General features: G+C 40.7%; 3 protein-coding genes across 9 annotated transcripts; all 3 read left to right on the top strand.

Moving 5' to 3' along the window:
* Positions 1–540: 540 nt before the first annotated feature.
* Positions 541–6,779, top strand: LOC110524476 (dolichyl-diphosphooligosaccharide--protein glycosyltransferase subunit DAD1). 5 transcript variants are annotated; one of them, XM_021604171.2, is made up of 8 exons: positions 541–1,042; positions 1,200–1,359; positions 1,460–2,480; positions 3,070–3,214; positions 3,685–3,764; positions 3,905–4,104; positions 4,207–4,419; positions 4,584–6,779. In XM_021604171.2, the coding sequence occupies exons 6-8, from the start codon at positions 4,084–4,086 to the stop codon at positions 6,417–6,419; spliced, it is 2,070 nt and encodes a 689-aa protein (XP_021459846.2). In that variant the 5' UTR covers positions 541–1,042; positions 1,200–1,359; positions 1,460–2,480; positions 3,070–3,214; positions 3,685–3,764; positions 3,905–4,083; the 3' UTR covers positions 6,420–6,779. The 5 variants fall into 5 exon arrangements, with proteins under 5 accessions (XP_021459846.2, XP_021459844.2, XP_036834182.1 ...); XM_021604169.2 differs by having other exon boundaries at positions 3,070–3,232; XM_036978287.1 differs by having other exon boundaries at positions 3,905–4,006; positions 4,207–6,779.
* A 4,163-nt stretch (positions 6,780–10,942) lies between these two features.
* Positions 10,943–21,273, top strand: LOC110524475 (histone-lysine N-methyltransferase PRDM9). 2 transcript variants are annotated; one of them, XM_021604168.2, is made up of 6 exons: positions 10,943–11,112; positions 13,796–13,866; positions 14,003–14,200; positions 15,659–15,895; positions 20,133–20,253; positions 20,512–21,273. In XM_021604168.2, the coding sequence occupies exons 2-6, from the start codon at positions 13,822–13,824 to the stop codon at positions 20,853–20,855; spliced, it is 945 nt and encodes a 314-aa protein (XP_021459843.2). In that variant the 5' UTR covers positions 10,943–11,112; positions 13,796–13,821; the 3' UTR covers positions 20,856–21,273. The 2 variants fall into 2 exon arrangements, with proteins under 2 accessions (XP_021459843.2, XP_021459842.2); XM_021604167.2 differs by having other exon boundaries at positions 11,104–11,224.
* A 20-nt stretch (positions 21,274–21,293) lies between these two features.
* LOC110524474 (oocyte zinc finger protein XlCOF6) lies at positions 21,294–25,718 on the top strand. 2 transcript variants are annotated; one of them, XM_036978282.1, is made up of 7 exons: positions 21,295–21,350; positions 21,887–22,024; positions 22,692–22,771; positions 22,914–23,117; positions 23,212–23,445; positions 23,871–23,991; positions 24,134–25,718. In XM_036978282.1, the coding sequence occupies exons 3-7, from the start codon at positions 22,721–22,723 to the stop codon at positions 25,396–25,398; spliced, it is 1,875 nt and encodes a 624-aa protein (XP_036834177.1). In that variant the 5' UTR covers positions 21,295–21,350; positions 21,887–22,024; positions 22,692–22,720; the 3' UTR covers positions 25,399–25,718. The 2 variants fall into 2 exon arrangements, with proteins under 2 accessions (XP_021459839.1, XP_036834177.1); XM_021604164.2 differs by lacking the exon at positions 21,887–22,024 and having other exon boundaries at positions 21,294–21,350.
* The last annotated feature ends 654 nt before the right edge of the window (positions 25,719–26,372 follow it).

Genomic DNA, 26,372 nt, shown 5'->3' with positions numbered 1-26,372 from the left:
TATCCATAAAAATTATGCCCGTTGATTCATGATTTTGACTGGCTGAGAAATACTGCCGGTCTGTCTCACCCAGACTCCCAATATGCTCAGTACTATGGGACTGCTGGAGATCGAATTTTTATTTTATTTATTTCACCTTTATTTAACCAGGTAGGCAAGTTGAGAACAAGTTCTCATTTACAATTGCGACCTGGCCAAGATAAAGCAAAGCAATAAGGCACCTCAGGAGTTCGTGGTATGTGGCCAATATTACAAGGCTACGGTTATATCATGGCATTCCGTGTTGCTTTGTGCCTAAGAACAGCCTTGGTATATATGGGCCATATACCACACCACCTCGGGTCGTGTTGCTTAAATAGACACAGGCTGGAATGCAGTTTTAACTAATCAGCGTTCAGGATTAGACCCACCCATTGTATAAAGCGGCATGACAACGAACGCGATTGGTCGACGGTCTGCTGGGTGGGGTTTTATATGTCAAATCAAATTGTATTTGTAACGTGCTGAATTACAACCGGTGTAGAAATAAATGTTTGCTTGTTTTTCCATTCATTGTCCAATTTAATTCCCATCTCATCCTTTCTGTAATCTCTCTGGTTAGGGTTTAGGACACTGAGGTATAGGTTTAGGGTATGGACGTCCCAAGGATTCCGGATAACGTTAACCTTTTTCCGTTCGCAGTTTTGCAATAGACGAAACGTTTGGCAGCAGAATCGGCGTAATGAATACACCCCAGTTTCAGTGACACGTCATTTTTGTGCGGCATCTGACGGAAGCGACTTGCATCCTGATTCTCTGTGCACGTTTTGGGGCTTTTGTTAATAAGAAAACATGTCTAACTCGGTAATTTCAGTTATTTCTCGATTCTTGGAGGAATACAGGACCAAAACATCGAATAAATTGAAAGTGGTCGACGCCTACCTATTCTACATCTTGTTAACTGGTGCATTGCAGTTTCTGTACTGCTTGCTGGTTGGCACCTTCCCATTCAACAGCTTTCTGGCCGGGTTCATATCTTGTGTTGGAGCCTTCATCCTGGGAGGTAATTTAAACACTCAACTGTAAATGTATTTGCATAATCTTGTGATATTCAGCTGTATTGTACATCAGTGAAGCGTGAGGCCAACCAATGGCAGCCACCATTATTGTGAAATGGTTTCTGATCAACTCACCCCATTTTTTTTCTGGCCTGCCTACAGTCTGCCTGCGTATCCAGATCAATCCAGATAACAAAGGAGACTTCCTGTCCATATCCCAGGAGAGGGCCTTTGCCGATTTCTTATTAGCCCACACTGTCCTGCACCTCGTGGTCATTAATTTTATTGGTTGAGAAACAAATTATTTGAACCCTCAGACCAGGTGTGAACAGTATGCACAAAGTACATCTTCACAGTAATTGTTATCCAGTGTTATGAATCTGCATGTTACTGACATGATTCTTGTTTATTTCATTTCACAGATTAACAACAGACTTGACCAAAATGCACCTGTCACCTCAAGACAACATTCATACAATAAGATTTTGCCTCCCTAATTTACCCTAACTGTAAGTGCATGGGCCGATCAATAATGACTGTGATAATACCCACATCTTCTACAAATTTCTGTCACTAAACTGTCAGTTTCTCAAATAATTATTTTGTACTGTTTGTAAGATTGTTGCAAACAACTTGAGATTGTTGAAATAAAAATAATTGTTGAAGAGTTGTGATTTTAATGGAATATCTCTTTAGCCTTATTGATAATGATTTTCTGAGCAGACCATTCAATAACTAGGACTGGAGACAACTCCCCAATCGGACTTATTCTAAAGCTACTTGAACTGTAGGGCTGTTTCATACTACATGTGTATGACCTAATGATTAGCTATAGACAGCAGTATTCAAATATAAAAGACATGCTAAATTCCCAGATTATTTTTTCTCTGACACCCTCCAAATCTGTCTATTTTTCATAACTAATGTAATGATTACACCTTTATTAATTGCTGGCAATCAAAACTTGGCCAAGTCTGTTCATCTTGGTACATTGATCTAGTTCAAAAGAAGGCAACAGTAAACACGTTGTCCCCCACGAATGATGCAGAAATAAGCGAAAGAAAAAGGACAGCTCTCCACACGACCTTTTCAATAAGTCTTGCGAGAGCTTGGTAAGTATGTTCTGTCTCGCATGACTGAGTATCACTAACTATGATGAAACAATTTTAAGAAGAGGCAACCGTAAACACGAATAATAAAGGTTTCCGAGTTCCCAGTTGTTTTGAACGTGGCATTTATCAGAACAGACCTTTTTCGTTATCTGGCGAAACTGTAGGGCAGTAGGATTCACTTTCGTATATGCCCAGCAGAAGGCAGTAAAATACATTTTAAAGGGAAATAAAACATATTTTCAGACTTTGTAGCTAGTATTTTGGTCTTTTCAAGATTCCGTATGTGCAACTACAAACATATTCCCCGACCCCCATATACTTCCAGAGAAAGGTTTCTATACCGTTTTGATACTTCTGAAAGCATCCATGTAACTTGTAAATATATTTTCTACACATATATTTATATAAACTATGATCGTTATAATATTGCTGACAAGTTGGTGTGTAGCTAGCTATTCAAGCAATATGCTAGTTATAACTAATTATCTAGAAAAGCTAGCGGCAGCCAACTTGCTAGCTATTGTAGTTAGCTTGGGCATTTTCACATACCGGTAGCTTTAATAAAGAGTACATTTGGAAACTCTGGGTATAAGGAGCCATGAAGACGAACGTGTGAAGTTCATAAGAACATCAAAGTAGATGTCAAATGAAAGCTAAGAGTGTGTGTGCCTCTGTTCCTTCATAATCTAATGCAGCTGGATATCTTTGTGGATCTATCCAGACTTTAGACTTCGAATCCACATCCACTTGAAAGCGTTTTGCTACACAAACTCTAGGGGAAGAGGGATACACACACTTTCTCAAATGCAGATCTCTAAGGAGTAAATCAGTGAATTGTAAACATATTGATAGTAGTAATCTTGTAATAACGATTAATTAAATTGTTTGTCAGTCATTTCACTCAAATGTATTATTCACAGATTGTCACCATGCCACTGACAAATGCTGAAAAGCAAAGAAGATACAGGCAAAGACTAAAGGAGAAGGGGAGTTATGAGGAGGTCAAAGAAAAAGACAGGAAGAGGCACAGTTTGAGAAAAGCAAAGGCTAAAAGCCAAGGAAAATGTATGTTTCTAGTGTTTTGTGAGTTTGATCAATTACCCTTTCAATGTATATTTCCATACAAATGATTTATAACTTTGTGTACCTATTTATGCTGCATCATCACAAAGAGAATGACATTCAAATCCATAACTAATTTCTGTGTCTAGAACAAAGCAGGGACCCATCATTTCATTCCGTTACCATAAATATGTTACCAGGGGGTTAATCCACTTCTTAATAACCAGATACTTTTTTTGTATAACTAAGTTGTCATATCACAAAGCTGACACCCCATTCTTTCAGCAGACATCTTTTAATCTTATTTCAGAGCAGATATTTATGTTTTTGGAAAACTTGGTCACACATTTTGGGGAATTTACTTTTGCTCTTAGTAATGTCCTGTTTATATTTGCTGTTTTATTCTATTCCTTACTCTGTATGTGTCCTTGGATCTTGAAAGGTGCAATAACATGTATTATTATTATTGACAGGGCATGAGTTTCATCATCATCTGCTGAAGATGGATCAATATGGGAGATATGAAAGCAGTGGTCAGCCAGGAGAGCTTTTTGTAGGTTAACCCACATTTTTATCCATTCTTCAAAATGAGAAGCAATTAATTCTACCATATCTAACACAATTGGCTGTTCATTAACAAGTTCTATTGGTCAAATAGTTTATTTCCCTAACCCCAACCATGGTCTGTTCTAGGATCACTCACTGCATTGGAGGCAGGTCAAAGAGGAGGCTGAAGAATGTGAGATTCAGCAGAGCCAAGGGTCAGCAGTTTAATTAGGAGTTGAAATATCCCAGGTTTGTCTAAAGATCCCTCCTTTGATACAGTTTCAGACATCCATGGAGTCACAGAACAAGAGCGTGTACATAAACGCATGAAGTATCTCAAAGTAAAGGTAAGTGGCTATGTCCTTAACTGTGCAAGGCTTGTTACAAGGCACAGAGTTATTGTTAGAAATAAAATGATACATTAATTAATTATGTTTTCTCCGTGTCAGGTGCTGCCTTCTCTAGTCCCAGTCAAAGAGTCTGAAGAATGCTCCCTTGTGCCAGTAGATGAAATTGCCTCAATTACAGTGAAGGACGAAGAGAATGAAGACTGGTTGAAGTCAGAAGATGAGGATCTTGTGAAAGTGTCAGTGCCTTGGGAGCTGTTGGAAACATCACCATCATCATCATGTTCAGATACAGAGGACAGTGATAATGTGCTGGTGAGTTCAAACATTTAATAATAGACTGAGTGAAATAGACACCCTTTGAGATGTTTTGTAAGGTTAGGTTTGTGTGCATTATCTCTTTAGCTGTGCTTGTCAATGGGCCTCCTAACAATATTTTATGGATGTTATGGAAAATGTCATGTTTTTTTCTTTGATAGCACATGGACACAAAAAACCTCAGTAGAAAGAGGCCAAGAGCTGCTGTGACCATTCTACCACAGGATCCCCTGGATTCAGAGATGGAAGACCTAAGTGACTCAGAGGATGATGACCTAGAGGATATTCCAAAACCAGGAGATCTGGAGGATGAGTCCCCTTCTAAGCTTACAAAAGGAGATGCTTCCCCATACCCTAAAACCGCAGAGTCTCCCAAGAGAAAGAAGAGAAAAAGCAGAAATGTAATTATATTGGTTCCTACAGACGCATATAGCCACAATCTCGACACAGTTGTAAGCCCATTTAATTCTAGTTCCTTCAAAACACAGCCAAGACATCCGCTTTGGAAGAAGGCCGACATAGATTCCTTCCAAGTTCCAGATCCAGTGTTTGTGGCACCACAGTGTGTTCAATCCCCCTATCAATATTTCAAGATGTTCTTCACTGATCAGATGATTGCACACATTGCTGAGCAGACCAACCTTTACTCTGTTCAACAGACTGGATCCGCAATCAACACAAACTCTGGAGAAATTGAGGATTTCTTGTCTATGCTTCTCTACATGGGTGTTTTTGACTTTCCAACCTTTGTGGACTACTGGCATTATGACTCTCGCTTCCCACCTGTGGCTGATACCATGTCTGTAAGAAGGTTCCAGTCACTCTGCAGGTTTCTTCACTTCAATGACAACATGCAAAATAATCACAGTCCTGACCGCTTCTACAAGATCCGACCTCTTTTTAACATGCTGCGTCAACAGTGTCTCCTCATACAGCCAACCAACAGGCAAAGCATAGCTGAAGTCATGGTAGCTTACAAATCTAATCAGCATGACAAATTTGGTTTTAGGTTATTCTGTCGGGGCAGTTCTTCAGGTATTATCCATGACCTGCTACTGTACCAAGGGGATACAACATTTCTCAACAGTGGGCTAAATGTAGATGAACAGAATCCTCTGCTGAGTACCAAGGTTGTCACCACCCTCTGTACATCTATTGCAGAGCCAGAGGCTACAGTTGTTTTCTGTGACAACTACCTCATCAGTCTTGACCTGGTAAAGTCCCTGCAGGCCAGACTGGGTGTGAGGTGTATTGGCACTGTGAGAACAAACGGCACAGGTGGAGCAACTGCAATGGATGACAAGGATCTTGCAAAGCTAGGGCGTGGAGCATACGACTACTGTTCTCAAGAGGGGGTGATTGCTGTCAGGTGGTTGGACAAAAAGAGTGTCTCAATACTAAGCAATGCATGTGGAATTGAACCTCTGGGGTATGTTAGGCGGTTCTGTCGGGAGACCCATCAAAAGATTGATATCACATGCCCATCAGTCATGTCGGCTTACATTCAAGCAAAGGAGGGCATCGATCTGTCTGATATGCTGGTGCGTCTGTACAAGACACCTATGAAGGCACGCCGGTGGTACCTACCTCTGTTTGGATACATCCTTGATCTGTGCATTGCCAATGGTTGGCTGATGTACAAGCGGGACTGTGACCTTCTCAAGGAAAAACCAGTGCACCTAAAAAGGTTTCGTTTGTCTGTGGCAGGGACTCTAAAAGTAGTCAACAAACTCCCAACCAGGGTTGGCCAACCATCAGTTCCTCCAAATCCACACACAACTCCAAAGCGGCTGCACAATCCCAGAGCCTTACAGCCTACAGCAGATGTCCGTTATGACTGCCTTGGACACTGGCCTATCTTTGGGGAACAGAGAGGAAGGTGCAACCTGTGCGTCAAGGGCGTCTCGAGGTGGAAGTGTTCCAAGTGTGGTGATGGAAAGTTGTTTTTGTGTCTGAACAACAAGCAGCAGTGCTTTGTGTGTTATCACCAGAAGTGATCATTATCAGAGCACAATAATATTATGTTGGCTTTTTGTTACATAAAAAAAGATTTATTCGAAAACATTCGTTTTTGTTGTTTTCCTATTATATGGAAGTTTCCATGAAGTTGATGGACAATCTAATTGTTCTCAGTGTTTCAACATTGATACTGTTAATTGTGGCCATTTTTGCTGTTACTGTGATGCCTATAATTTGGACTACCATGAAGTAAAGGTTACTTTTTTACTTATGTTTTACTTCACTTGAACATGTTTTTGTATTATTGTTTCATAAGGACATGTACATTTACTAAGGTTTACTGAATTATTATAATTTGTGTTGCACAAATAAAAATGCGCTACTTGTTTCTCACTGTTGCCTCTTTGTCCAGAAGTTCATTTTTTCCACTAGTTTTTTTTAAACTATTTTGCACCCTACCTATACTGAACAAAAATATAAAACACAATATACAACCATTTTACTGAGTTACAGTTACTACAACAAAATCAGTCAGTTGAAATAAATAAATTAGACCCCAATCTATGGATTTTACATTACGGGGTAGGGGCACAGCAAATCAGAATTAGTTTTCCCCACAAAAGGGCTTTATTACAGACAGAAATACTCTGAAATAGTTTCATCAGCTGTCCAGGTGGCTGGTTTCAGACAATTCCACAATTCAGCCAGATGTGGATGTCCTGGACTGGCGCGGTTACACGTGGTGTGCAGTTGTGAGGCCAGTTGGAAGTACTGCCAAATTCACTAAAATGACATTTGAGGCAGCTTATTGTAGAGAAATTAACATTCAATTATCTGGCAACAGCCCTGTACATTCTTGCATTCCATGCCAATTGCACACACCTTCAAACCTTGAGGCATCTGTGGCATTGTGTTGTGTGACAAAACTGCACATTTTCGTGGCCTTTTATTGTCCCCAGAACAAAGCGCACCTGTGTAATGATGTGTAACCTTAATTGAACTAGGCAAGTCAGTTAAGAACAAATTCTTACTTACAATGATGGCCTACCGGGGAACAGTGAGTTAAGTGCCTTGTTCAGGGGCAGAACGACAGATTTTTACCTTGTCAGCTCGGGGATTCGATCCAGCAACCTTTCGGTTACTGGCTCTAACCACTAGGGTACCTGCCGCCCTGATCATGCTGTTTAATCGGATTATTGACATGACACACCTGTCAGGTGGATGGCAAAGGAGAAATGCTCACTAACCGGGATGTCAACAAATTTGTGCACAAAATTGGAAAGAAATAAGCCTTGAGGTGAAATAAAAGATCCCAGAAATTGTCCATACGCACAGTATGGACAATTTCTGGGATCTTTTATTTCACCTCATGAAACATGGGACCAACCCTTTACATGTTTATTTTATATTTTTGTTCAGTACTCCCAAGTGGGTGAGCCTATGCCCCCCCCAGCCCCACCCATGGCTGCACCCATTTCCCAGTCATGTGAAATCCATAAATTAGGGCCTAATTAATTAAATAAAACTGGCTGATTTCCTTCTATGAACTGTAACTCACTCAGTAAAATCTTAGAAATTGTTGCATGTTGCATTTATATTTTTGTTCAGTATAGCAAACAGAGTAGCAGCATATGTGAAACTGTGTGGGCAGTGTGAAACCTTAATTGGGCAGAACGGCTTGTGGTAATGAATGGAGCAGAATCAGTGGAATGGTATCAAATACATCAAACATGGTTTCCAGGTGTATGATGTCATTCCATTTACATCGTTCTGAGCATTATTATGACTCCCCTCAGCAGTCTCTTGTAAATTGTGTGTTGGCATGTCAGCGTAAGTATGTGTGGGTAGAGTGCAGTGAGTGTGCATAGTCAGTGCAAAATGCAGGCCTAGATAGTATTCAGCCAATTAATGAAGGTTATTTTTTGACTGAACTGAATCTCCCCTCATCTCTGCTTCAAAGGAGCATGACGTTTCAAGAGGGTTGAAGATCGTAGCAGTACATCATTTTATCCAACTATGGCACCTGCTTGACTATGCTTTTTCCACGTCGGGCAGTAAATCAGTGGATGGTACTGATTTAGAAAGTTGTTTTTGGCATCACTGAGCAGTGCCCATTAAATAATTAAATCCAATTGTTAGACTCTACCACCAACTCCAAATCAAACCCAAACATGGATTTCATGTTCTCGCTTTTGTTAAGGGTTGCGTCAATCGAATCTGATATCAGGATAAATATGACACTGAGTCACCTTATTGTATACTATGTATTTTTTATTAGCTAAGCAATAAGTGGTAAATGCAATTTTCGTATATACGTCCCACCTCGCAGGGCAAACAGAGTACTGACTTGTTCCTGACAAAGATATTATAATATACTCTGACAAAAGTAGTTCCTGCTTCCGAGCCGGCCTGTCAGAGTAGAGACTGGGCGTGGTTTAGACTCACTCAGCCTATCGTTGACTGTTGGCGCACAGGCTGGTCCCAGCCCCTTAGGCGCTTCAGCGGTCAGTCATTGTAGTTGTGTAGAATATCTATGCGCCCGTGCTCGATACAGTTATAAAGCACCTGGCTCCTGTTCTCTAACAAAATACAGTTTGTTCCCTACACTACGTTCTGTATGTGTCTGTTTTGATGTTATTCTGTATTTTTCCATCACGAGAAAGGCCCATGGCCCTGAAACTGTTAACAATGTCTCAAGTCAGCTATGTTGCATAACACATATACCCACACAAGCCAACAGCAAATATTATTCCATCACATATGATATGGTAAGGGCTAAAGTGTATAACACAGAACCTCACACTTTGCGTGCACACCTGTTTGTCCCAGCTAATCAGCCTCGCAATATGGGCACCTTGTTGACGCAGAGAGAAAGTGGAATAGAGTGCGCGCGCAAACATTGCTATCCATGTTTGGTTTTGATTTGGAGGAGGTTGGTAGCATCTAACAACTGGATTTAATGGCTCCATGGGCACTGCAAATGACGACTTCCTAATCAGAACCGTCTACCACTTACGGATATACTTTCGGACGTAGTAAAAGTGTCGCCAAACAGGCACTGTCCGGCAAATAACACTCATACAACCTGGGTAGATATATTGTGTTATATTCTCCTACATTCAATTCACATTTACACAAACTTCAGTGTTTTCTTTCAAATAGTACCAAGAATATGCATATCCTTGGTTCTGTGCCTGAGCTACAGGCTGTTAGATTTGGGTATGTCTTCAGGCGGAAATTGAAAAAAGTAGGGGGTAGCTCTAAGAGGTTATTAATAAAGCCACATACAAACATGGTCTCTCTTTTGTTTTCTTGAGTAAGGCAGCTCCAACATGCAGGTGTTTCAGCCTAGCTCAGTGCTTTCTGCGGTGCTGGGGCAAGCCAGCAGAAAATAGAGCGTTGTGCCGTGATTGGCTTAGTATTCTGTCACTCATGGGGACACTAAATCACCGCCAAGTCTAAGGGTAGAGCTAGAAATCTCTATCCCCTTGGGTGCTGCCATAGAGTTACATTAGAAGTGCCCATCCAAGAAGGTTCAAGGTCATTGGCCACAGAATGACGTCAAATCACGTTATATGTACAGTAGCTTTGATTGGACTGATCATGTCAACATCATACTTTCAAAATCTTAGCTAGCAGTCATCATCATGAATCAAGTCATCATCATGAATCAAGTCGCCAATCTACTGGCAAATCATTTTTGATCCTTGTCATATGAAGATAAAGAATTAAGAGAAATTATAGATAAAATGTATTGGTGCTCATCCGCCATTGGACATAAACATTACACAAGTTGGAAATCGCAAATTCAACAATGAGTGGTTTGTAAGGAATCTGTGACAGTGGCTAACTGCAAGCATTGCAAAGCAATCACTCGCCTGCTAATCAGGGGAGTGGCTGTATGGTCCCAAATCTGGGATTAAGGGGCTCTTTTCCCCAAATAAAAATGATAAACATTCAACATTGGCCATGCTATGAATGAAGCATGGTTTGGGCCTTGCTCAAAACAACTTAACTTGGAACTACGAAAACTTGACTTCAGTGAGTTCCAGTCAAATGGGAAATCGGGAATAAACGAGCTCCAATAGACCTCTTTCCAGCACAGATGCACGAGACTCTTGGCTGCAGTAAGAAAACCATCGCCATCTGCGCTCATTCAACATAGCCTAGATTTACGTTGTTATTACTTCTAAACAAAACTTTTTGGGGTTATCATGCAATTATTTTTTGATTCTTGAATTGAACAGTCAATAATATTATATTTGATTGTGATCTTTGTATAAAAAATAAAAAAAGCCAGAGACATTTTACTGCTTGGAGTGAAAGTGTAAAAAAAAAAAAAAGTCTAATACTGTTGATTTGCGATGATGACACAAACATATTAAGCAAAACATTCATACGAGCCTTAAAATCCTATTATAATCCAAAAGTAGTATGACAAGCACTCTTAAGCAACATCTAAATATATGTTTTTTTTGTTGCTGGCTTTCTGTAAGAACTCCCCCATGTTCTGCCACTAACTTTCGCGCATTGCCATCGTGCCGCAATGTTTGCAAACACAGAAAGGGGTCTAACGGGGGTTCCGTTCTTGTTGGTACATTGGTCTCGTTCAAATTCATTGAACGTTATTTTTATCCAAGAAGGCTTCGTTCTTTTGACGTACCAATTGCAGGGAAGTATGATTCACTTTCATGTATGTCCAGCTGAGGTAGCAAAAAAAAGCCTTTAAAGGTAAGGAATGTATTTTCAAAATCTGGTATTTTGGTCTTTTCGAGGTTCCGTATGTGCAACCGCAATAATATTCCCCGAGTCTCGGATACTTCTGAAAACATCCATGTTACAGGTAAATATATTTTTATGCGTATATATTTATCTAAACATATATGCACTTTATTTGATGACAAGTTGGTTGTGTAGCTAGCTGTAGAAGCCATCATTTTGCCAAATATAATCGGATTATCTAGCTAGAATATAATAGATAGCTATCTAGCTACAAGCCAACGTTAGCTTTTGGGCAATTCCACGAACTAGTATACATACAGCTATATAAATAAACGCAACATGCAACTATTTCAAAGATTTTACTGAGTTACAGTTAATAAGGTAATCAGTCAATATAAATACATTAGGCCCTAATCAATGGATTTCACATGCCTGGGAATACAGCTATGCATTTGTTGGTCACAAATACCTACATAAAAAAAGGTAGAGGCGTGGATCAGAACCAGTCAGTGTCTGGTGTGACCACCATTTGCCTCATGCAGCACAACACATCTCATTCGCATAGAGTTGATCAGCCTGTTTGTGGAATGTTGTCCCACACCTCTTCAATGGCTGTGCTAAGTGGCTGAATATTGTCGGGAACTGGAACAGGCTATCTCACACGTCCAAAGCATCCCAAACATGCTCAATTGGTGAAATGTATGGTGAGTATGCAGGCCATGGAAAAACTGGGACATTTTCAACATCCATGAATTGTGTACAGACTACAGAGCCTTGCATTATTATGCTGAAACATGAGGTGATGGCGGCGGATGAATGGCACGACAATGGGCCTCAGGATCTTATCACGGTATCTCTGTGCATTCAAATTGCCATAAATTAAAATGCAATTGTGTTCGTTGTCCATAGCTTATACTTGCGCATACCATAACCCCACCATTGAGCACTCTTTTCACAACGTTGACATCAGCAAACTGTTCACCACACAACACCATACAATGTTTGCCATCTGCCCAATATCGTTGAAACCGTGATTCATCCGTGAAGAGCGCACTTCTCCAACGTGGCAGTGGCCATCAAATGTGAGAGTTTGCCCACTGAAGTCAGTTACAACTCCGAACTGCAGTTTGGTCAAAACCCAGGTGAGGACGACGAGCAAGCAGATGAGCTTCCCTGATGCGGTTTCTGACAGTGTGTGCAGAATTTTTTTGTTTGTGCAAACCCACTGTTTCATCAGCTGTCTGGGTGGCTGGTCTCAGATGATCGTTTGTGAGGCCGTTTGGATGTACTGCCATATTCTCGAAAACTACTTTGAGGGGGCTTGGGGTAGCGACATTAACATTAAATTCTCTAGCAACTGCTCTGGTGCACATTCCTCCACTCACCATGAGAATTGCACACTCCCTCAGAACTTGAGACATCTGTGGCATTGTGTTGTGACAAAACTACACATTTTAGTGGGTTTTTATTGTCCCCTGATCATGCTGTTTAATCAGCTTCCTGATATGCCACGAATGTCAGGTGGCTGGTTTAATCAGCTTCCTGATATGCCACGAATGTCAGGTGGCTGGAATAATCAGCTTCCTGATATGCCACGAATGTCAGGTGGCTGGATTAATCAGCTTCCTGATATGCCACGAATGTCAGGTGGATGGATTATCTTGGCAAAGGAGAAATACTCAAACTGGCATGTAAACACATTTGCGTACAAAACTGGGGAGAAATAAGCTTTTTGTGTATACATACTTTTTGGGTCCATTTTCCAACCTGTTGGTGGACATTTGGAACCTAAATTAGCCATAGCTCTGAGTGAGCAAAATTAGGCTAGCATAATGGTGAAAACTTGCAAAGGATTTTTAACTCGCACAGGATTTTAACTTCTCTATCAAACATTGAGAGAATGGCGCTGTATTGGATAGCAGCCATTTTACTGGTTGGGGGGGGTGCTGATTTTAACTGTTTGTACATAACGTTTCCTCCATTTCCTATGACCGAAAAGAGCTTCTGAACATCAGAACATCGATCATTAACGTGGACATGATGCTCATCCCCGGACCAGGCCCAAATGCTTGATTATTAGTTGATTATTTGAATCAGCTGTGTAGTGCTAGGGCAAAAAATGAAATACATTTGGTAAAGCCTGGAGTAAGCTGGGGAGGAAGTGTAGTTTGTCAACTGGAGGCACACACAGTATATGGATCTGTGCAAATGCAGCTGTGATATCATTGTGAATCTATCCCTCTTTGGACTTTTTGAATCCCTATCCACTTGAAAGTGTTTTGTACGGAAACTTTGAAGAAGGTCACTGATTGGCTGGGGGAGGAACACGTGTGTGTTTGTGATTTAGCAAATGCAGTTGTTTTCAAGGGTTGAATTAATTGATTGTAAACATCTTGATACTAATGTTAGTGTTGTAATAAAGATTAATTCACATGGCCATCAGTCATTCCACTCAAATGTTTTTTTTTCACAGATTGTCACCATGCCACTGACAAATGCTGAAAAGCAAAAAAGAGGGAAGTTAAGGTCAAAGAGAAACTTTGGAATTGCCCTTAAGCTATCATCAGGGGGGGAAGGTAGCTTAGCCGGGCCAGAAACCGAAAAATCGCTAGTTTGAATCCCAGAGCTGACAAGGTACTTAATCCTAATTGATCTAACTCAACATTTGGGTGGTTTGTTTTGTTATTGACAGGTCACGAGTCTGTTCATCTACTGAAGATGGATCAATATGGGAGATGTGAAAGCAGTGATCAGCCAGAAGAGGTTAACCCACATTTTTATTTGTTCTTCAAAATTATAAAATATTTAGTTTTACATCTAAACTAATCGGCTATCCATTAACAGGTTTTATTGGTCAAATTGAGTTTATTCTTCTAACACCAACGGTGGTCTGTTCTAGGATCCCTCACTGCATTGGAGTGAGGTTAAAGAGGAGGCTGAAGAATGTCCGATTTCAGCTGTGTCGTTAGGAGTTGAAACATCCCAGGTTTGTCAAAAGGAGGACCCCGATGAACAAGATCCTTCCTTTGACACAGTTTCAGACATACATGGAGTCACAGAGCAGGAGTGTGGACATAAAGGCATGACACATCTAAAGGTAAGTATCTATTTTACACTGCAAGCCCACTTACAAGGCCCAGTGGTGTTAGAATTACAGTACCAGTCAAAGTTTGGACACCTACTCATTCAATGGTTTCAAAGTAGCCACCCATTGCCTTGATAACAGCTTTGCAAACTCTTGGCATTCTCTCAACCAGTTTCACTTGGAATGCTTTTCCAACAGTCTTGAAGGAGTATGCTGAGCACCTGTTGGCTGCTTTTCCTTCAGTCTGCGGTCCAACTCATCCCAAACCATCTCAATTGGGTTGAGATCGGATTATTGTGGAGGCCAGGTCATCTGACGCAGCACTCAATCACTCTCCTTGGTCAAATAGCTCTTACACAGCTTGGAGGTGTGTTTTGGGTCATTGTCCTGTTGAAAAACAAATGATAGTCCCACTAAGCACAAACCAGATGTGATGGTGTATCGCTGCAGAATGCTGTGGTAGCCATGCTGCTTAAGTGTGCCTTTAATTCTAAATAAATCACTGACAGTGTCACCAGCAAAGCACCATCACACCTCCTCCTCCATGCTTCACGGTGGGAACCACACATGCAGAGATCATTCGTTCATCTACTCTGCAGCTCATGAAGACAGTGGTTGGAACCAAAAATGTCAAATTTGGACTCATCAGACCAAAGGACAGATTTCCACCGGTCTAATGTCCATTGCTCGTGTTTTTTGGCCCAAGCAACTCTTCTTCTCATTGGGGTCTTTTAGTAGTGGTTTCTTTGCAGCAATTCGACCATGAATCTCAATATCAACTGTTCAGATGTCTCTTAATTGAACTCTGTGAAGCAATTAATTTGGGCTGCAATTTCTGAGGCTCTAATTAACTTATCCTCTGCAGCAGAGGTAACTCTCGGTCTTCCTTACCTGTGGCGGCGATCCCATGAGAGACAGTTTCAGCTCTTGATGGTTTTGCAACTGCACTTGAAGAAACTTTAAAAGTTCTTGACATTTTTTGGATTGACTGATCTTCATGTTTTAAAGTAATGATGGACTGTCATTTCTCTTTGCTTATTTGAGCTGTTCTTGCCATAATTTGGACTTGGTCTTTTGCCAAATAGGGCTGTCTTCTGTATATCACCCCTACCTTGTCACAACACAACTGATTGGCTCAGACGCATTAAGAAGGAAAGAAATTCCACAAATGAACTTTTAACAAGGCACACCTTTTTAATTGAAATGCATTAAGAAGCTGGTTGAGAGAATGCCAAGTGTGTGCAAAGCTGTCATCAAGGCAAAGGGTGGCTACTTTAAAGAATATTAAATATAAAATATAAAAAACAAAAAAAATGGTTACTACTTGATTCCATATGTGTTATTTCATAGTTTTGATGTCTTCACTATTATTCTACAATGTAGAAATTAGTAAAAAATAAATAAAGTGAAACCCTTGAATGAGTAGGTGTGTCCAAACTTGTGACTGGTACTTTGTTTTCTCTGTGTCAGGTGCTGCCTTCTCCAGTCCCAGTCAAAGAGGAGTCTGAAGAATGCTCCCTTCTGCCAGTAGATGAAGAGGAAGTTGCCCTATTTACAGTGAAGAAGGAAGAGGATGAAGACGGGTTGAAGTCAGAAGATGAGGATGTTGTGAAAGTGTCAGTACCTTGGGAACCGTTGGAAACATCATCATCATGCTCAGATACAGAGGATACAGAGGACAGTGAGATGGAAAGTGATCATGTGCAGGTAAGTTCAAGCGTGTAATAACGTAGAGTGAAATACACACTTTGAGATGTTTTGTAGGGTTAGCTTCTTGAAGGGCCATACTAAAAGTTAATTAATTCCACTCGTTGTTTTCACCATTCTGCACCCTACATATTTTATGCTGTGTACCACAAATCTATCTTTCAGTCTTCATTCTTTCTGCCACTATGTGACTGCATATGTAGTGGGCTACTGACATATACAAGAAGTAGGCCAGGTATAGGTGTGGCGACAATGTCTAAATTTAAGCCTATAGCTTCATAACAAAGTTAAGATTTCATAAACACAAAGCATAGCTTTCTTGAGCAGCTACTAGCTTGAGTGCTGGGCCTAGTTAGTATTCAGCCAATTCTTAAAGGTAACCCACTGAGCAAAAAACTTGTTGAATCAATGCAATTTGGCAACGTATTGTGATGTGGCTTCAGAAAGTATTAATTCCCCTTTACTTATTCCACATTTTGTTTTTACCGCCTGAATTCAACATTTATTTATTTTTAAATTCTCTCACCCCTCGACCCACAATACCCCATAATGACAAAGTGAAAACATGTTTTAAGAAATTTTAGCAAATTTATTGAACATAAAATACAGAAATGTCTCATTTACATAAGTATTCACACCCTTGAGTCAATACATGTTAGAATCACCTGTGCAGCGAATTCAGCTGTGAGTCTTTCTGGGTAAGTCTAAGAGCTTTGGCCTCCCGGGTGGCGCAGTGGTTAAGGGCGCTGTACTGCGCCAGCTGTGCCATCAGAGTCCCTGGGTTCGCGCCCAGGCTCTGTCGTAACCGGCCGCGACCAGGAGGTCCGTGGGGCGACGCACAATTGGCCTAGCGTCGTCCGGGTTAGGGAGGGATTGGTCGGTAGGGATCTCCTTGTCTCATCGCGCACCAGCGACTCCTGTGGTGGGCCGGGCGCAGTGCGCGCTAGCCAAGGTTGCCAGGTGCACGGTGTAGCCTCCGACACATTGGTGCGGCTGGCTTCCGGGTTGGATGCGCGCTGTGTTAAGAAGAAGTACGGCTGGTTGGGAGGACGCATGACATTCAGCCTTCGTCTCTCCCGAGCCTGTACGGGAGTTGTAGCAATGAGACAAGATAGTAGCTACTGGATACCACGAAATTGGGGAGACAAAGGGGTAAAAAAAAAATTTTTTAAGTCTAAGCTTTGAACACCTGGATTGTACAATATTTGCACATTCTTTTTTTAATTTTTATTATTGAAGCTCTGTCAAGTTGGTTGTTGATATTTGCTATACAGCCATTTTCAAGTCTTGCCATCGATTTTTCAAGCCAATTTGAAGTCAAAACTAACTAGGCCACTCAGTAACATTCAATGTTGTCTTGGTAAGCAACTCCAGTGTAGATTTGGCCTTAGGTTATTGTCCTGCTGAAAGGTGCGTTTGTTTCCCAGTGTCTGTTGGAAAGCATACTTATATTGTTGTTGCCTGAGCTTGGCTCTATTCAGTTTCCTTTTTATCCTACAAATCTCCCTAGTCCTTGCCGATGACAATCATACCCATAAAATTATGCAGCCACCACCATGCTTGAAAATATGAAGAGTGGTACTCCGTGATGATGTTGGATTTTCTCCAAGCATAACACTTTGTTTTCAGGACATGAAGTTAATTTCTTTGACACATTTTTGGCAGTTTTACTTTTGTGCATTATTGCATGTTTTGGAATATTTGTATTCTGTGCAGGCTTCCTCCTTCCACTCTGTAGTTACTCCACAATACTAAGCTAAATGACAATGTTGTTGATCCATCAACAGTTATCTCCTATCACAGCCATTAAACTCACCATTGGGCTCATGGTGTAATCCCTGAGTGGTTTCCTTCCTCTCCGGCAACTGAGTGGGAAAGACGCCTGTATCTTTGTAGTGACTGGGTGTATTGATACACCAGCCAAAGTATAAAGAAGAACTTCACCATGCTCAAAGGGATATTCAGTGTCGGCTTTATTTACAAATGGAACCTATTGGCAGATGGGTAAAAAATGTAAGGCATTGGAAAACCTCCCTTTGTGATTGAATCTGTTTGAAATTCACTGCTCAACATGCAACGATTTTACTGAGTTACAGTTCATATAAGGAAATCAGTCAATTGAAATACATTCATTAACCCCTAATATATGGATTTCACATGACTGGGCAGAGGCCCACCCACTTGGGAGCCAGGGCCACCCACTGGGGAGCCAGGCTCAGCCAATCAGAATGAGTTTTTCCCACACCAAAAGGCTTTATTACAGACAGAAATGCTCCTCAGTTTCACCAGCTGTCCTGCTGGCTTGTCTCGCACGATCCCGCAGGTGAAAAAGTCGGATGTGAATGTCCTGGGCTGGCGTGGTTACACGTGGTCTGCTTTTGTGACGCCGGTTGGACGTACTTACAAATTCTCTAAAATGACATTGGAGGCGGCCTATGATAGAGAAATGAACACAACATTCTTGTAATCAGCATGCCAATCACACACTCCCTAAAATCTTGTCGTGTTGTGTGATAAAACTGCATATTTTAGTGGTATTTTATTCTACCCTACCAAGCAAACTTTTTTGCAGTTATTGCTAACATGACCCCAATTTTCTCCAAAACACAATACAATAAAGGCAGGATACTTGTCCACATGATTAAGCATGTATTTAATGTAGCAAAAATGACATTGCTCATTGGTCCAAAATTAGTTTGTTACTGCCTTTTTGGTTGGTAGGTCAGTATTGTCCCCAGCGCAAGGTGCACCTGTGTAATGATCATGCTGTGTAATCAGCTTCTTGATATGCCACACCTGTCAGGTGGGTGGATTATCTTTATCTTGGCAAAGTGGAAATGCTCACTAAAAGGGATGTAAACAAATTTGTGCACAAAATATTAGAGAAATAAGCTTTTTGTGCATATGGAACCTTTATCTTTTATTTCAGCTCGTTAAACATGGGACCAACACTTCCATGTTGCATTTATATTTTTGTTCAGTATATGTGTGGGATACAGAGATGAGGTAGTCATTCAAAAATCATGTTAAACACTATTGCACACAGAATGATACCATGCAACGTATTATGTGACTGGTTTGGCACATTTTTACGGCTGAACTTATTTAAGCTTGCCTCAAGAAAGGTGTTGAATACTTGACTCACGATATCTCTGCTTTTCATTATTAATTGATTTCAAAAAATGTCTATAAACATAATTCCACTTTGACATTATGGGGTATTATGAGTGACACATTTAACATTTTTGGGTGACTGGAGTCTCTGACAATCTTATGGGACTTCCTCTGACACCGCCTATTATTTCGGTCCTGGGTGGCAGGAAGCTTGGCCCCAGTGATGTGCTGGGCCATTCGCACTACCCTCCGTAGCGCCTTACGGTCAGATGCCGAACAGTTGCCATACCAGACGGTGATGCAACCGGTCAGGATGCTCTCAATGGTGCAGCTGTAGAACCTTTTGGGGATTTGGGGACCCATGCCATATCTTTTCAGTCTTCTGATGGGGAATAGGCTCTGTCGTGCCCTCTTCACGACTGTCTTGGCGTGTTTGGACCATGATAGTTCTTTGGTGATGTGGACACCAAGGAACTTGAAACTCTCGACCTGCTCCACTACAGCCCCGTCGATGTTAATGGGGACCTGTTCGGCCCGCCTTTTCCTGGAGTCCACGATCAGCTCCTTAGTCTTGCTCACATTGAGGGAGAGGTTGTTGTCCTCGCACCACACGGTCAGTTCTCCGAAAACCTCCCTATAGGCCGTTTCATTGTTGTCGGTGATCAGGCCTACCACTGTTATGTCGTCAGGATACTTAATGATGGTGTTGGAGCCATGCAGTCGTAGCCAAGTTCTTGACACAAACCGGTGCACCTGGCACCTACTACCATACCCAGTTCACTTACATGTTTTGTCTTGCCCATTCACCCTCTGAATGGCACACACGTCATGGAAAGAGCAGGTGTTCATAATGCCTTGTATACTCAGTGTAGATGACAACTAAACCAAAAATCTGACATTGTTATTCAATTGTTCTTTTAGATGTTTGAATGCATAGTGATTACACATTGGGAATTCAACACACTTCTGGCTGTCTTTTTGAGCGGGTGAATAAAGGTTAAACTCTCATTGATTAACGTCTCAACCAAATATTATAAAAATTTCCACCTTGAAATTACGTCGTGTGCCGAGTGAGAACTGACTTTCTGACTGAACTGAATCCCCCCTCATCTCTGCTTCAAAGGACTGTGAAAACCATGAGCTTGATGTTTCAAGAGGAGTGAAGATTAAAGATTGCAGCAGGACATCATTGGATCCAGGGACGGTACCAGATAGAGATGAGAAAGCTAATGCTGTTGATTTCAGTGAGTACCATTGGTGGGGTGGGTTGCAGTTATGGTCTAGATATAATAATGTGTTCCATGTAAATGACAAATGTTTCATTGCTCATTAACTATCTCACTGGGCACAAACATCAATTCAACATCTATTCCACGTTGGTTCAACGTCATTCCATTGAAATGACGTGGAAACAACATTGATTCAACCAGTGTGTGCCCAGTGGAATGGCGCTAATGAAGTAGAACTTGAGTTAATTTGATGTTCTTCTCACTTTCCTGTAGGTGGCTTTGAAGGGGGGTCCTCCTTCTACCCCTGCCCCCATTGTGCAATCGGCTTCACCATAGAACGCTTTTTCCTTGGGCACCTGAAGAGGGACCACCCTAAAGATTACATTGAAATGCTGAAGACTGGGAAAATCAAAGCCTATAAAAGAGGGAGTTTACGGGTGACCCCAGCCACATGCCCGCAATGTGGCAAGAGCTTCACCAATAAATATGTTATGCAAACACATCAGAGGACTCATGCAGGGAAGAAATCTCATCACTGTGCAGACTGTGGGAAGAGCTTTGTCTACGCTGATGCACTTAAAAGACACAGATGGACTCACGCTGGGGAGAGCATATAAATGCTCTCGAGTGTGGCAAAGGATTCAGCGGACGAACCAGTCTGACCAGCCATGAAATTATCCATACAGGAGGGGGACCATTTAAATGCTCTGTTTGGGGAAAGGACTCAATCAGGGCGTAACTTAAAACGTCACCAACGATTCTGTGTAAAGACCGAGTAAACAGAAGAAGTGAGTAGGTGTCAGAGGATTGCAATAAAGAACATATTATAAATATATAATAATGTAACTGATGTAATACACTGCCACCTAATTAAGTATGTTATTGGTACATTGGTCTAGTCGAAAATGTAAATCATTTAAGACATGCCTTTTCCTTATCTGACGTAGGATTCATGGTAGTAGGATTCATGTAAATGTATGCCCAGCAGATGGCAGTAAAATACATTTTAAAGGAAAATAAAATATTTTAAAATTGGTCTTTTCGAGTTTCCGTATGTGCAACCTTAATAATATTCCCTGAGATTTAGATATGTCTATGTAACTAGCAAGCAGGTAAATATATTTTCCTTGTTAAATAAGCTTTATTGCCATTTGATGACAAGTTGGGCTAACTATCCATCTGTTTGCCAGCTATAACAGATAACTTTAGTTAGCTAGTATGCTTTAGGGCAATTCCACGTACTAGTACAGTACCGGTATAACAAAGACTAGCCATACATGTTTGAAGGCTAGGTATTATGAAGGACCCATTAGGACCAACGTGTGTAGTTCATAGGAGCATGTCAAATGAAAGCTAAGAGTGCGTCTTTGTCGTACTTCATTATCAAATGCAGCTGGGATATCATTGTGGAGCTAGCTAGCTATCCCGCTTTGGACTTTTCGAATCCACCTCCCCTTGAAAGCGTTTGACTTAATGAGGTTTTCTTATTAGCAAGCGAGGAATAATTACAGTTGTGTGTACTTAGTCGAATGCAGTTCTTGAAGGGGTGAATTAATTCATTGTAAACATCGTGATACTAACGTTAGTGTTGTAATAAAGATTCATTCAATTGTCCATCAGTCATTTCACTCAAATGTATTATTCACAGATTGTCACCATGCCACTGACAAATGCTGAAAAGCAAAGAATATACAGGCAAAGACTAAAGGAGAAGGGGAGTTATGAGGTCAAAGAAAAAGACTTAAAACGGAATGTGTTTTAAATCGCAGGCTAAAATACAGAACATGTATGTTGTGTTTTTTAATTTACCTTTAAAAATTTAAATACATTGCTAAAAGAAGAAATTACCTTGTTGAGAGCACATATTACATATTTCTACCTCTAACTATTCAGGCTACATCATCATGAATGTAATGACATTCAAACCCATAATTATTGATTTCTGTACAAATCAGGGACCAATGATGTCATACCATTACCATAGTTCTGTTACTGTGTGTTAATCCACTTCACTTGATGTAGTTTGATAACCAAAGGTTTTTCAAACTAAAGTTGATATTGCTGACTGCCCATTCTTTCTGCAGACATCTTTGAATTATAATTTGGAGCAGATATTTACGTTTTTGGAAAATGTTGTCACATAAAGAAAAAAATATTCATACCGTCATTCTGTTACCAAACTTGGCATCTGCACAGTTCTTTAATAAACCATACCACTCTATGCACAATTACTACTTTTAACAATGCCCTCTGAAAATGTACTTAAACTTTGCACTGAATTGTTTTTGTTTGACATGCATTTAAAGTGAAATGTCTGACTCAGTATAATTCTGTTATTGTGGAATTGCCCTTTAGCTACCATCAACATTGGTGTCATTGTTGACTTTCATATGGGCTTTGTTGATCCTTGTGATCTAACTAAACATGTGGGTGGGTTGTTTTGTTATTGACAGGTCACGAGTCTGTTCATCATCTGCTGAAGATGGATCAATATGGGAGATATGAAAGCAGTGGGCAGCCAGAAGAACCTTTTGTAGGTTAACCCACACATCATGCATTCTTCAAAATGAGAATCAATTTCATTATACAATATCTAAAACGAGCGGGTATTCATTAACAAGTTTTATTGGTCAAATAGATGTTATTCTTCTAACATCAACCATGGTCTGTTCTAGGATCCCTCACTGCATTGGAGGCAGGTCAAAGAGGAAGCTGATGAACTCCAGATTTCAACTGTGCCATTAAGAGTTGAAACATCCCAGGTTTGTCAAAATGAGGACCCGGATGAACAAGATACCTCCTTTGATCCACTTTCAGTCATCCATGGAGTCACAGATCAAGAGTGTGGACATAAAAGCATGACTTACCTCAAAGTAAAGGTAAGTGCCTCCTTAACACTGCAAGCCCATTTACGAGGCCCAGAGTTATTGTTAGAATGACGATGCTGAATGAATTATGTTTTCTCTGTGTCAGGTGCTGCCTTCTCCAGTCCCAGTCAAAGAGGAGTCTGAAGAATGCTCCCTTCTGCCAGTAGATGAAGAGAAAGTTGCTTTAATTACAGTTAAGGAAGAAGAGAATGAAGACTGGTTGAAGTCAGAAGATGAGGATGTTGTGAAAGTGCCAGTGCCTTGGGAACCGTTGGAAACATCATCATGTTCAGATACAGAGGATACAGAGGACAGTGAGATGGAAAGTGATCATGTGCAGGTGAGTTCAAGGATTTAATAACGTACTGAGTGAAATACACACTTTGAGATGTTTTGTAGGGTTAGCTTCTTGTAGGTTTAAACTAAAGGTGTCTTCATTCCTAGTTGTTTTGACCGTTCTGCACCTTACCTATTAAAAGCTGTGTACCACAAACCTAGCTTTCAACCTTCATTCTTTCTGCCACTATGTGACTGCATATGGAGTGGGCTACTGACATACAAGAAGTAGGCCAGGTATAGGTATGGCAACAATGTCTAAATTTAAGCCTATAGCTTCATAATGAAGTTAAGATTTCACAAACACAAAGCATAGCTTTCTTGAGTAGCTAGTAGCTTGAGTGCTGGGCCTAGTTAGTATTCCGCCAATTTTTGAAAATACTGAAACTGACTTTCTGACTGAATACCCGCTTCATTTCTGCTTCAAAGGACTGTGAAAACAATGAGCATGATGTTTCAGGAGCATTGAAGATTGAAAATTGCAGCAAGACATCATTGGATCCAGGGATGACACTAGATACAGATGAGAAAGCTAATGCTGCTGATTTCAGTGAGTACAATTGGTGGGGTTGCAGTTACGGTGTAGAGATATAATAATGTGTTACATGTACATAACGTTTCATTTCTCAATAACTGTGGCTCTATAATGAAATAAGTGTAGTTCATTTGATGTTTTTATTTCTGTCCTTTAGGTGACTCTAAAAAGGGGTCCTCCTCCTTCTACCCATGCCCTCATTGTACGCTCGGTTTCACCATAGAACGCTTTTTTCACGGGCACCTCAAGAGGGCCCACCCTGAAGAGTACATCACTCTGCTAAAGTTTCGGAAGATCATAGCAACCCAAGCCACGTGCCCACAATGTGGCAAGAGCTTCTCCAATAAATATGTTATGAAAACACATCAGAAGAGTCACACAGGAGAGAAACCATATCACTGTGCAGACTGTGGGAATAACTACGTCTTCGCTGATTCACTAAAAAAACACAGATGTGGGAAAGGATTACGAAGACAAACCCATCTGACCAGCTATGAAATGATCCCCACAGTAGAGAGACCATACACATGCGTTCAGTGTGGAAAAGGATACAGATTTCAAACCCAACTGACTAGCCATGAAAAGAGCCACACAGGAGAGAGACCATATAAATGCTCTCAGTGTGGAAAAGAATACAGAAGACCAGCCCATCTAAAAAGACATCAAATGACCCACACTGAAGAGAGGCCATTTGATTGCCTCAGGTGTAAGAAGTCATTCTACCGGCCGGAAACTCTAAAAGCACACCAGAAAACCCATACAGGAGAAAAGCCTTATCGGTGCTCTCTATGTGACAAATGTTTTGGCTTTTCCAGAGATCTTAAGAGACATCAGTTGACACATACAAGGGAGACCCACACTGGACAGAGGTCCTATGATGTCCACGAGTGTAAGAAGTCCTCCGGCCAGCTGGAAATTCTCAATGCACACCAGAAAACACACAAAGTAGAAAAGCCTAAGCCTTATCAGTGCTCTCAGTGTGACAAATGTTTTGGCTTTTCCAGAGATCTTAGAAGACATCAGTTGACACATACAGGGGAGAAACCGTTTAGTTGCCCCCAATGTGAAAAATGTTTCGGTAGGAAATGGGAATTGACGTACCACCAACGGACACACAGCGGAGAGAGGCCTTATCACTGCTCTGAGTGTGGACAGAGCTTTAGCCTAAGGGGGAACTTTAAACGCCACCAGCAGAGCCACACAGGGAAGAAGACGTTTCACTGCACTCAGTGTGACAAGAGTTTCTTCAGAGCGGCTCACCTGAAAACCCATCTCCTCATTCACAATAGAACCAAAACAGTGGTCTGCTCTAACTGTGGGAAAGGGTTCAACCATGACGGGAACTTAAAACGTCACCAACGATTCTGTATGAAGACAGAGCAAAATTGTAATGCACCCCCATCTGTAGAAGTACAGATATGATATAATAATGTAGTACAATGCCATCTAATTATAAGTCTGTTCTTCTTGGTACATTTATCTCTAGTTCAAAATCATTCAAGAGACAGGCCTTTTTGTTCTCTGACGACTGTAGGGGAGTAGGATTCGCTGTCATGTATGCCCATTAGGTGGCAGTAAAATAGGAAAGTATTTTTACATGTAGTGGTACTTTTTACTTTTCGATATTCTGTATGTGCAACCGCAATAATATTAGCTGACCCTCCGATACTCCTGAAAATCATCCATGTAACTAGCTAAAGGTAAAGATATTTCTGAATATATATATATATATATATATATATATATATATATATATATATATATATATATTTAAACATATTAGCTTTATAAAGCCATTTGAGGACAAATTGGGTGTGTAGCTGACTATACAAGCCTTATGTTGTGCCAGATAGAATAAATTAGGGCAATTCCACATAGCGTTACTAGTTGTTTCAAATAGGGTGCTAGTACGGTATAACAAAGATAGTAGCTAGCTATGTATGTTTGAAACTGTTTAAAGACCCATGTGGACCAACATGTGAAGTTCAGCATCAAGTTGGGTGTCAAATAAAAGCTAAGAGTGTCTGTTTGTCTGTGTGTGTTCTGTTATAATAAAATGTAGCTGCGATATCTTTGTGGATCTATCCCTCTTTGGACATTTCTAATCCACCTCCACTTGAAAGCGTTTGACTTCAGGTCATTGATTGGCAAGGAAGAACACAAACATTCTTGAAGGGGTGAATCAATTGATGGTAAATATATTGATAGCAGTGTTGTAATAAAGATTCATTCAATTGTCCGTCTTTTCACTCAGATGTATTATTCACAGGTGTCCCCATGCCACTGACAAATTCTGAAAAGAAAAATAGACTAAAGAAGAAAATGTAGGTTTATGCTTTGTGAGTAAAAAATAAAACATCTATTACACTTTCAAAGGTCCATAAGATGACATGACC

This window comes from Oncorhynchus mykiss, chromosome 5 (genome assembly GCF_013265735.2).
Source record: "Oncorhynchus mykiss isolate Arlee chromosome 5, USDA_OmykA_1.1, whole genome shotgun sequence".
NCBI lineage: Eukaryota > Metazoa > Chordata > Actinopteri > Salmoniformes > Salmonidae > Oncorhynchus > Oncorhynchus mykiss.
This window is presented reverse-complemented; position numbering and strand designations above follow the sequence as displayed.

Coding starts and splice junctions, on each gene's coding strand:
- LOC110524476 (XM_021604171.2), top strand. CDS start 4,084: ATGAAGTATCTCAAAGTAAAG. Junction 4,105..4,206: donor TGAAGTATCTCAAAGTAAAG/GTAAGTGGCTAT, acceptor TCTCCGTGTCAG/GTGCTGCCTTCTCTAGTCCC. Junction 4,420..4,583: donor AGGACAGTGATAATGTGCTG/GTGAGTTCAAAC, acceptor TTTCTTTGATAG/CACATGGACACAAAAAACCT.
- LOC110524475 (XM_021604167.2), top strand. CDS start 11,164: ATGTGCAACCGCAATAATATTCCCCGAGTCTCGGATACTTCTGAAAAC. Junction 13,867..14,002: donor GCAGTGATCAGCCAGAAGAG/GTTAACCCACAT, acceptor GGTCTGTTCTAG/GATCCCTCACTGCATTGGAG. Junction 15,896..20,132: donor TGGAAAGTGATCATGTGCAG/GTAAGTTCAAGC, acceptor TCTGCTTCAAAG/GACTGTGAAAACCATGAGCT.
- LOC110524474 (XM_021604164.2), top strand. CDS start 22,721: ATGGATCAATATGGGAGATATGAAAGCAGTGGGCAGCCAGAAGAACCT. Junction 23,118..23,211: donor TGACTTACCTCAAAGTAAAG/GTAAGTGCCTCC, acceptor TCTCTGTGTCAG/GTGCTGCCTTCTCCAGTCCC. Junction 23,992..24,133: donor AGCTAATGCTGCTGATTTCA/GTGAGTACAATT, acceptor TCTGTCCTTTAG/GTGACTCTAAAAAGGGGTCC.